Raw genomic sequence first — 11,037 nt, forward strand, 5'->3', positions numbered from 1 at the left:
CGTGGACGAAGTGGAGTCCAGCCCGGGGTCGTCACATGTGGTTGCGCAGGCATCACAGTGTGGTGAGGGGCGTAACATTTCCGTCAGCTGGCCAATCAGAGCACACCTCGCTTTTTCAGACCGATGAGCTTTGTAAAAATCAACGCGTTTCAGAAAGGCGGGGCATAGAGGAGAAACAATAATGTACAGTATGTGGAAAATAATGTGTTTTTTTTAACCTTAAACCGCATAAACACATTTCATTACACCAAATACACAAAATAATGTTCCTTTTAGCAGCATCATATGACCCCTTTAAGAAGTAGCCTACATGAAGCACAAAATTAGTGCGCGAAAATAGAGCACTTTAAGTACACTATGGAAGCGTACTTTTTTTTACCTGGTTTTCATGATGCTTGTCCACTGTTGGACAGTGTTTTTGCGGTTGATCGTGAAATGTGCTGCGAGCTCCGCAGCGCCCCCCTGCAGCTCGAAAACTTTCCCGTCTCGAAGTGATTTCCTCCCCTGTTTTTACTTCCTGTTTTCTAACTCAGATCGTTTCTGCTCATTGGGGCTTTCACTATGCGTTGTTTCTTCTGCCGGTAGTTTTTCCGTAGGGATCTCGGAACGGATTGAGACATCCACACGTATATTCTGCTTTAGATGGAGGTCGGAGGGCTGAAGTCAGTCGTGTCTACGGCTCTAATGGATTTTACGTAGACTTGTGTTTTGTTTTAATGCCTTTTACTGCCTTCCTGATCGTTTTATTATCATTGCTTTCATTCGGTTTCCTCCTCCGCTGAGTGTCCAGCCTCGACCGCCCCTTTAACTCCAGCAACAATGTAACTAACTCGGTCGCTCGTTCATCTGTCTTCCGCCGAGCTCGACTCCGAAGACCGCTGCGCGCGGTCGCCGCTTTTAAAGTTTGACGCTGTCGTCACGTTATCGTGTATTTCTTCGCCAAACTTTACGATGGCCGAGCTGCAGCGGCCGACGCTGTGCTGCTGTCGGAAAGTGCTGACCGTTCCCGGTAATAAGTCCTGCGAGGGCGGCCGGAGTCTGGCGCACTGTCGCCTGGTGGACGTCGCGTCGGCGTCCAACTTCCACAGCTTTAAACTCCGACATTTCCACCTGGACCTCCACCTGAACTTCGCCGTCAAGAGGATGACGGGATGGCAGGTTCTGGAGCTCACGCCCGTCCAGCCCGGCGTCCAGTCCCTCATTCTGGACACGCATCCTTCGTTATTAATTCATTCCGTGGACTGCAAGGTGCCCGGCGCGTCTGGTGCTCCCGACGTGTTTTTGGCGCTCACCTACCGAATACAACCGTTCACCGATTACGGATCCTCTCTGAACATCAGCCTCCCGGCCGCGGTGATCCGGCCGCACCGGGCTTTCCGTGTCACCATCCGCTACACTACCACAGACGGCCCTGCGGTAAGGTCAACGCGGTGACAGCCGACGAGCTGCCTCTGATACACGCTAATAATAACTTTGTTGCACAGGACTATTGTACACAGAGTCAATATCCACTAAAAATATCCCGGCAGCGGAGCCTTAATGTTGATAACCAGCTCTGCCACGTCCGCTTTTACGCGAGATTAAAGAGGTCCTGTGGGACGCGGGATTGTAAACATGCTTGTGGGATCACCCCATTTATTTATTAGATACACGCAAGGATAGAAAACAGTGAGTGTACTGGAGCGCCTGAGCTATACTGATAAGAATGACCTCGGTGTAGTGACATGGCCTCGTAAGTAGATAACTAGAGTTATCCAGGTCATGATTATGAGTGCACGAGGTAATTACTGGAAGGTGGGCTGTGTTAAACAGGTTTCAATTACAGATGGCTAGGTACACAAGTTGATTACGAAAACAAACCTGTTTAGTGTTATTTGCACTGCAACCTGTACATGTCATTGCCCACTTGCACAGAGGGGTTTCATGTTTAATGTACCTTATATGCTCCTTTGACTGCTGTAGTGTTTAGTAGCGTTATGTGTCAGAAATTACATTTTTCATTAGTTTTCTTCATTACAAAAATAATAATAATTTGAACTATACAGCTATATCAGCATGACAACTGTTTCTTGGAAGTCTTTTTCAACCCCTCAAAGCAAAACATCATTCTCACTGATGCTTCCAAAACAATTCATTATCGCAATTTCGATCAAAACCTCATCTATAATAGCCAACTAGATAACATTACCTTGGCAAACACTTGACATCAGCAGAATTCATAACAAATTAAACAACAAACATCACAGAGAGCCAAATATATGAGTTTGCAATGCATAAAAACATTACATATCGGTGACAGCTCTGTAAGCTGGTCCAAAACTGGCCCTAGGCTATAAGGTCATTCTTATTGCTGTGCCCTGCTTACACTGTGCTATTTTAGGGGCGTAATATACACACAAAACAGGCATTTTAGCTGCTCACCTCTATATGGGTAGTTGTCTGTTGTTTCTGCAACTTCATCAAGAACTTGACGTTTGGATTCACAACTGCTTCACCTGTATGAAATAAATGAAATGACAGTGCTTTATTGCCTATCTAATAACCATGCAACCTTAAATCGTAGATCTGTATTGAATCATTTGCATGCTCAGAGCTATTTTCTAGAACATTTATTTGCCAACGGTACTCCCGCACCTTACTGTTCCCTGGTTCCTTCATCAGATTTGGTGGCTGGATGCCGAGCTGACATGCGGACAAACCCGACCGTTGGTCTTCACTCAGGGTCACTCGGTCTGCAACCGGTCATTTTTTCCCTGTTTTGACACGCCAGCCGTCAAAAGCACCTACTCTGCCACTGTCAGGGTAAGTCTAAGCTGCTCAGATCCACTAAAACATCTTTGTGGGAATTCAGTGTTGTTTTCTGGTTATTGATCATGTTTACTGCGTTACAGGTACCAGAAGGTGTTACAGTGTTGATGAGTGCCTCAAGAAGTGCATACTCTAAACAGGACAGGGTTTTCCAGTTCACCATGGAGTACCCTGTCCCAACCTACTTGGTTGCCCTGGTGGCAGGAGACCTACAGCATGCAGACATTGGGCCCAGGTAAATAAGGATTGAGTATCCCTGCTGAAAACAACAGTATAGTTTGATACCAGCATGTGTTGTTTTAAACTGTGATATACTGGTGCTCAGTCTAGAATGCTAGTGTGCTGGTTTGTCTCAAATAGGCCGCTTAACCACAGTTGTCAAGACCACATCAGTTGCCTATCTTTATCAGCATGAATGTGCTACTTTGGTCAACAAGGTTCTCAGAAAAACCATGCTGGTTGACCAGCTAAGTTTTGCTTGCACAAAGCATGGCTATGCTGGTTCATCAGCATATCAAAACCAAACCAGTACTATTTAGCATAACTAGCCTGGAAATGCTGGCTTTTTAAGCTGGCTTATGTGCCAATTATCTCAGGCTCATTGTTGTAAGATATATGCATTGTCTTCATTAGTGTTTAGTGCTTTACCTCAGCCACAATCTGCTTTTAGGAGTCGTGTGTGGGCAGAGCCTTGCATCCTGACGTGTGCGGTCAGTAAACTGGGTGGCAGTGTGGAGTGCTGGCTTAATGTGGCAGAGGGCCTTTTTGGGCCTTATGTATGGGGAAGGTTAGTTCCGTACTTTCCATTCATATCAATCTTGTTCACATCAAGCCTCATAATCAGGCATTAACCCGTCTCTCCCTTTACAGGTACGACATAGTGTTCCTTCCTCCTTCATTCCCCATCGTTGCCATGGAGAATCCCTGTCTTACTTTCATAATTTCTTCCATACTGGAGAGTCAAGAGTTTCTGCTGATTGATGTCATCCATGAGATTGCTCACGGCTGGTTTGGCAATGCGGTCACCAATGCTACCTGGGAAGAAATGTGGCTCAGTGAGGGTCTGGCCACTTATGCTCAGAGGCGCATTACCACAGAGGCCTATGGTATACACGTCATATCCTCACACATATCCAAACATAGAAACATCACCATGTAGGCCTTTTGCAAATGTTTATGCATACATTTCACAAAGATTCATACTTGTGTAGAATGATGCCAGTGATATGGGAGTGTTTGCATTTGCCCCAGCAGTGTGCAGAGGCCTGTTGATATCCCACAATGCTCTCCTTACATTTATCTTTTCATTTTTCTAATTCAGGAGAAGCCTTCACTTGTCTTGAGACTGTGTTCCGTCTAGATGCTCTTCACAGACAGATGCGACTTCTTGGAGACAACAATCCTGTCAGTAAGCTGCAGGCCAAATTTGAGCCAGGTACAACCTTTTTAACAATATAAACCAGCTTTTGTATGAGTGAAAGAGACCTTGGGTTTGGCACTTAGTGATTTTTCCGTACACCTGAAATAGCTGTGTGGTAAATGCATCTAAAATTCCATGTTACTCAGATTTCAGAAAGACAGGAGCTAGGAAAATCCTCATTTGCAAAGTTCAGCTTGTCTGGGAAATGTGCTTAAATATTTATGAAGTACTTGTGAAGTGTCAGTCCTATGATTCATGGGTCAATGTACCATGTTATCCATTTTCCTTCTCTTTCTCCGAAGGTGTAAACCCCAGCAGTCTAATGAATCTGTTCACCTATGAGAAAGGCTTCTGCTTTGTATCTTACCTCTCACAGCTGTGTGGCGACATCAAGAGATTTGATAGTTTTCTTAGGGTGAGAAACATGACATTCACCGCACACATGCATGAATTTTTATGCTCCATTGTACATATATGGCATGGTCCACACATGAAGTTTCTGAATTTTTCCACCCTGCACTGTGTAGGCCTACATTGAGAAGTTCAGATTCAGCAGCGTAATCGCTCAGGATCTGTTGGACTTTTTCCTTGGCTTCTTCCCTGAGCTGAAGGAGAGCTGCGTTGCTCAACGAGAGGGTGAGTTTCGACAGCTGTCAGAGATGATGATTAACACACAGAGACACTTTTAGTTACTCATCTCACTGTACTCCATTTGTCCTCAGTTAGGAATTTCCCTGTTGAGCCAGTCATAACGCCCAGTGAGGGGTCAGAGCAACGTTAGCAGTGCAAGAGATGGAGGCTAAATAAACAGAAATGTGACACTTCTTCCCCTCCCTCTTCCTTCCCCTCTTGCTCAGGTCTGGAATTTGAGCGATGGCTAAATGGCTGTGGTCCTCCGTTATGTGAACCAGATCTCTCGGCGGGTAGTGCTCTAACAGGCCCTGTTCAGCACCTGTGTGATCTTTGGGGCGTGGATGCCCCTGACCCCCAAGTGATCTCTACATTTGACCTCTCCTCCTGGAGCACCTTTCAGACCGTCCTCTTCCTGGACCGACTTCTAGACCGCTCACCTCTGCCTCAAGGTATTCCGAATCCATTTCGCAGTTTGTCGACATTAGTATTCCCATTGCTTTGATGTTTGACATCTCTTCTCTTGTAATACGAAATATGATTGGCCTTTCAGAGGTGATGAGTCTTTTGTCAAGCTGCTACTCTGCGTTGTTGGACGGCATGAACGCTGAAGTCCAGATTCGATGGCTGCAGATTGTAGTGCGGAACAGCTTTTATGCTGATCTGCCCCGAGTTCGCAGCTTCTTGCATAAACATGTGAGTTTTGTGAATCAAGTGCCTTTTGGGCTGTAACTGATAATACATTAATGTAGCATCTCCATATTGATTGTAAGAGCCTTTTTTGTGGTCTGAAGATGAGTTCAAGCAAATCAGTCTCTTATTTTGCCTGTGTTTAGAGGGCACAAACACTATTAAGCTATGGACAGTCTGGTTTATAAAAGCGTGTAATTTAGTGAGTTAGTGCCTGGCGCTCTCTATTTCTCCCTCACCCCTCCACTCAGTATAAACTGAGTTTTCCTTAAAGGGCATCCACATTCCAGTGTTTCTAATAAACACTCTCGGCTACTCTTTGACTATTGACTGTTTATGACGTCATGTCTCTTTTCAGAGCTGTAAAGAGATGTACTCAATCACAACCAGTTTGGCTGGTTTCTTTTGCTTCATCGAAAGCATGTTGTATTGATTACCATATTCTAAAGTGTATTGTGTCAAGCATGGTTACATTTCATCCTAAGAGACTGTAATAAGTTTATGAATTCTTCATAGTGAATTCTGATGATACCATAACCTGTCATATATGGCAAACGATTTGAAATGTATAAAATAAACCTCCAAAGTGGATATATAAAACATACAGTTCTAACTTGTGGTTGACAGATATATCGCAAAGGCCGATATATCGGCTGATATTTGGCATTTTTCAAATATCGGCATCGGCCGATAGGTTTTTCGGTTTGTGCTAATTGAATGCGGACTGGAGGAGAGTTCAGCTTCACTGGAAATGCGCAATCGACAAACTTTAAACTCGTGATTTCAAATTATGTTGCACTTTATCCATTTGACTACTGTCATATTCATGTCATTTTTGCTGTGTGCTGCATGTAAAATGAGTGTTACCATGGATTTAGTTGAAAAAATATATTCCCAATACACACAAACTTCCCAGATTCCCAGAGTGCCCTGTTGGTTACAGTGTTTAATTTCTTTTTATTTATATATTTTTAAATATTTCTTTATTTGTGAAAAATACTGTAATAGAATTATAGAATCAGGAAGTTGTCATCTAAAGTATAAGTATCTTTATTTTACACATTTATTTTTAATATAATTCATTTTCAAATTATTACAAATTTCTTAAATACTAATTAAAGTAATAGGATTACAGAATCAGGAAGTTGTCATCTAAAGTATAAGTATCTTTATTTTACACATTTATTTTTAATATAATTCATTTTCAAATTATTACAAATTTCTTAAATACTAATTAAAATAAATAAAAATGATAATTATAAATTATAATTAAAATAAAAAAAATATTCTTATATCGGCCATATATCGGCCATCGGTCACCCTGCTCTCTAAAATATCGGCATTGGCTGTCAAAAAAACAATATCAGTCGACCACTAGTTCTAACGCTAACTTCTGATGAGATGTGTTTAATGCCAGGAAAATGAATGTTAAATTGTTACTTGCCAGTTATGGTTTATTTTTATTATTACAGATATTAATAATGTAACTTTTTTTATTGAACATTGTCTTTTGTAATTTTGAAAACCTATTTAAGAAAAAAACGGTTACAGTGCTTTAGGCATTCCTCTTTGCATGACACTTCAAACACACTTTATCTGGTGTATATCTTGTCACACGAAAGAGATATTTAAAGGGTGCTTGTCAGAGTTATATTAAAGTGCGAGTAGTGCATGCAGTTGGGACTTTTGTTCCTACTTTCACTGTGGCACTGAGATCTGTTTTAAATTAAGAATGGGGCATTTTATGTAGGCCTATAGAAAATAAATGTTTCATCTGGTCTGTTTAGCAATGGGTTGTCTTAACTTTCCTCTTCCTTTTTCCTTTCCAGACCTCACGGATGTACACAGTGCCCCTTTACGAGGATCTGTGTGGAGGGGTGATGAAGTGTTTTGCTGTGGAGGTATTTTATCAAACTCAGGCCCGTTTGCACCCAAATCTACGCAGGACACTTCAGCAGATACTGTTCCAAAGCAGTGCCCTCAACACCAGCACTGCTCCATCTCTACTCACATCACCACCCTCTGCCCCTTCGTCGCCCACAGACCCCCCTGCCAACGGGACCATCGCCCTGCGAGACGTCAATGTGTCCGCATGAGTTCAAAACTTCTGTGGAGAAGCAGAAGGTTGTTTGAGGTGAAAAGCCAGAAGGGCAGGAACAGGACAGGAATTGAACTCCTTGGCTCAGACTGGACCATAGCAATGCATTGTGAGAGGCTAGCGCTGATGGGTGTACACTCTCACCAACACTGGGATGTCTATTTATAAAGGCAGACACTGATTTTCATAAGCTAAACATAAAGCTGCTCAGGGCTGTGGAACAAAGTGGAGGACAAATGTTTGCGATGGTTATTATGCCATCACCTGTGTGTGTGTGTGTGTGTGTGTGTACGCATATGGATAGGGGTATGTCAGTATCAAGGATACTGGTTGCCATCTGTTAGCCATTACCTTTTTGAGTGTGTGAATGTGTGTGTCTTTGTTTATTTTTGTGGGTGTTTTGCATATGTTCCTCCGGCCTATGCACATCATCTCATGTTGTGTTTGCATCTGTTCTCTGAGAAATCAATTGGAGGACTTGACAAGATTTCAGAGACTTTCCTTTTGCTAGCTACACAGAGGTGTTCTGAGGAGGACCAATCCCTGACTCATCGCCTTCCTGGACAGTGTTTGAAAACTGGCGTGAATGCACACAGTCTGTACTCATTGTGCAAATCTGATCATGGCCTAATGAAGATCCTGCAGAACCAACACACTCTCAGCTTTTCTGTGATAAACAGATTGTTTCCTATTTGTTTGAACTGGAATCTGTCTTTCTCAAGCTTCTCTTTCCTGGTGCTAACCACTCAACATTAAGTCTCGGGTATATCAAGACAGAAGAAGTGGAGCCATGTTAGTGCCTTTCAAACCTTTCAACACTGTGGGTGTTTTCAACACTTCTGTTCAAATTAACAGCCTGAATTTGTTATTTGAGCCATACTAGGGTGACATTGGTAACTGTTGTCATACATTGTGTGAAAGGTTGTTTTCAGGAATTGAGATGCTGTGGTGATTTTTTTTTTTTTTTTTTTTGGAAAACAATGCATTTCTTTCACTCCATTTTTTATTTTATAATTGGCAAATTTCCCTTAAATGAGCATATATTGAAGAGACTGGAACAGATTATGATTTGTGAGAATGCAGTGAGCGTGATGGGTGTTCAGGGTGGGGTTATAGGTGGATGGGTCCAAGCTGATCATCATTGGCCTTAACTACAAGCACAGTGGAAGACAGGTTCAGTTTAACAGGTAATAAAGACAACAGAGAGCACTTTATATGTGTTGTGTCTGAGGATCCAACCTTGGATTTTACTTTCTTGCATATGGCAGACACTCATCAGCAAGTTTCTCTAGCTTGTAGAATCATAGCTTTGTTGATTGGAGGCTTTAACACTGCACAACCAACAATAAAAGGGGTTGTTTTCCACCCTCATCTAATGTTGTCTACCTTAATGAGTAAATGTGTTACTGATCCTGTCTGTGTGTGCTTTGATATGCGGTTTCAGCCACGTGACCCCTTCAGCCCATTGTTAGAAATGTATCATGGTTTTTCTATAGTTACACCTTAGCAACTATGGAACTGAGATAGAATTGTTGTAGATGCTAAATCTTTTGGGGGAAGAACAACTACGGCATTTGTAGTTACAATTACTTTACCATTATAAACAACACTGTTTTAGGAAAAACAGTAACATTGGTATTACCGCGGTAATGAGAAGTACCTAAATCATTGTTTGTGGTTAATATGGACTTAACTATGGTTAATATGCAAAAATTATAGGCGTGGACTATAATAGGCAAACGCTACTTTTACTTGGAGTATTAGGAAATACATGTTTCAATAATGCAATAAAAACGTCAATAATGCAATAAAAACGATGCTTACCTTTTGTCAGTATGACGGATGGGACTGTGTTTTTGTTCATCCAAACTTGGAGTAAAGAACAGTTACTGTCAAATCGTTCTCATCCTCTAGTCTTTGTCAGTGTTTGCTCATGCCTCAATCTCTTCAGGATCATTGTCTTCAGCCAAATGTCCAATTAATTAGTCACTCGATTGCAAGCTTTAGTAGGCTAATGGGTTAACTGTAAGGTCGTGCCAGTTATGAAAATTGGCGGAGCTAGTTGGCGTCAGAAGCGTTTGGGATGGCGAGAAATTAACGTAATAACGTAAAAACGTTTAGTTAGGCGATATAACAACACGATTCTTGTAATGAGATATTAATATGTTATAGATCATCTCACGGAAACTTAAAAACTAGTGCTGTCAAATGATTAATCGCGATTAATCGCATCCAAAATAAAAGTTTTTGTTTACATAATATAGCCTATGTGTGTGCTGTGTGTATTTATTATAAAGACACACACATGCATGTATACATTTAAGAAAAATGTTACGTTTATTAAATATATTTATATAGGATAGGGTCATTCTACAGAAACATCCACTTTTGGTATGGCAAGATGTCTATAAAATGTATTCCTTTTTTTTGCATTTAAACTTAGTCCACATTATTATATTATCTTTTGACTTTATGAATACACATAAATGACAGCTTAATGATTTTTTTTAAATCTTTTTTGTGCGTTTATTTAAAGAACACGTACCATTTTTTTTGTCACTCGTGTTACATTACTTCTTTGGCAATTTTAAAGGTTTTTATGAAATATTATTTCTCGATTTTTTTTAGTACATGTAGTCAGAGTTACAGAAAAATAATGATAATGCAACAAATAAGGAGATTGTTTTATTTTAATCAGGTTTGTTAAAAGTGTGATTGAATGACGTTCGTTCATTTGCGCAACAATGTATTTGCTATAACAATGAAAATATTTGTAAAAACAGTTATAAACAAGTAATGATGCAATCCTTTAAATCTTAACTCTTGGGTGAAGCAGAATTCAATGGATGTAAAATTATTATCATGTCACGTGACATATTTTATGTAATGTGACAGAAAAAAAAGTAACACCAGTGACACAATGAAACACCATTGACACATACATAAGACCAAAGATCCTTATTCTTCAACTATAATTAAGTAGATAAGACTAAATTGTTACATTTGGCAATTAGTGAAAGCAGTTAGTAAAAGAGCATAAACATAAACTGATCTTCACCGGTGCTACCCATAAGGAAGGTAACACCAGTGACAATTTTCATGAAAAATGCATTTTACAAAATGTCTGCTGCAAGGTATCAAACCACATGTTGTCAGTCATGGTATACTCACTAAATTGAGTAGTTTATATTCTATTTTTCCCTAACAATAACGTAGGTCATACCAGTGACTTCCACTAAAAGCTTCATATGAAATCAATGAAATCATGAGAAAATTTCTGATAACTGAAAAGAGACAGTGGACTTCACATGGGCCTTTTTTCATAGATCTTCAGGAAATAGGAGGAAGGAAGTCAAGTGATGTCATCAGTGTGATTTTTATTTCAAAATAA

The 11,037-nt window shown here is 40.7% G+C and overlaps 1 protein-coding gene across 1 annotated transcript; it reads left to right on the forward strand.

Annotated features, from left to right (window-relative positions):
- The first annotated feature begins 405 nt into the window (after positions 1-405).
- LOC107671854 (arginyl aminopeptidase-like 1) lies at positions 406-8,615 on the forward strand. The gene is made up of 11 exons (XM_016464879.1): positions 406-1,416; positions 2,662-2,802; positions 2,892-3,043; positions 3,479-3,595; positions 3,679-3,914; positions 4,130-4,243; positions 4,531-4,643; positions 4,756-4,864; positions 5,086-5,310; positions 5,412-5,554; positions 7,378-8,615. Exons 1-11 carry the CDS (start codon positions 952-954, stop codon positions 7,642-7,644), a joined length of 2,082 nt encoding a protein of 693 aa, XP_016320365.1. The 5' UTR covers positions 406-951; the 3' UTR covers positions 7,645-8,615.
- The last annotated feature ends 2,422 nt before the right edge of the window (positions 8,616-11,037 follow it).

This window comes from Sinocyclocheilus anshuiensis, unplaced genomic scaffold (genome assembly GCF_001515605.1).
Source record: "Sinocyclocheilus anshuiensis isolate Anshui unplaced genomic scaffold, SAMN03320099.WGS_v1.1 scaffold297, whole genome shotgun sequence".
Lineage (NCBI taxonomy): Eukaryota > Metazoa > Chordata > Actinopteri > Cypriniformes > Cyprinidae > Sinocyclocheilus > Sinocyclocheilus anshuiensis.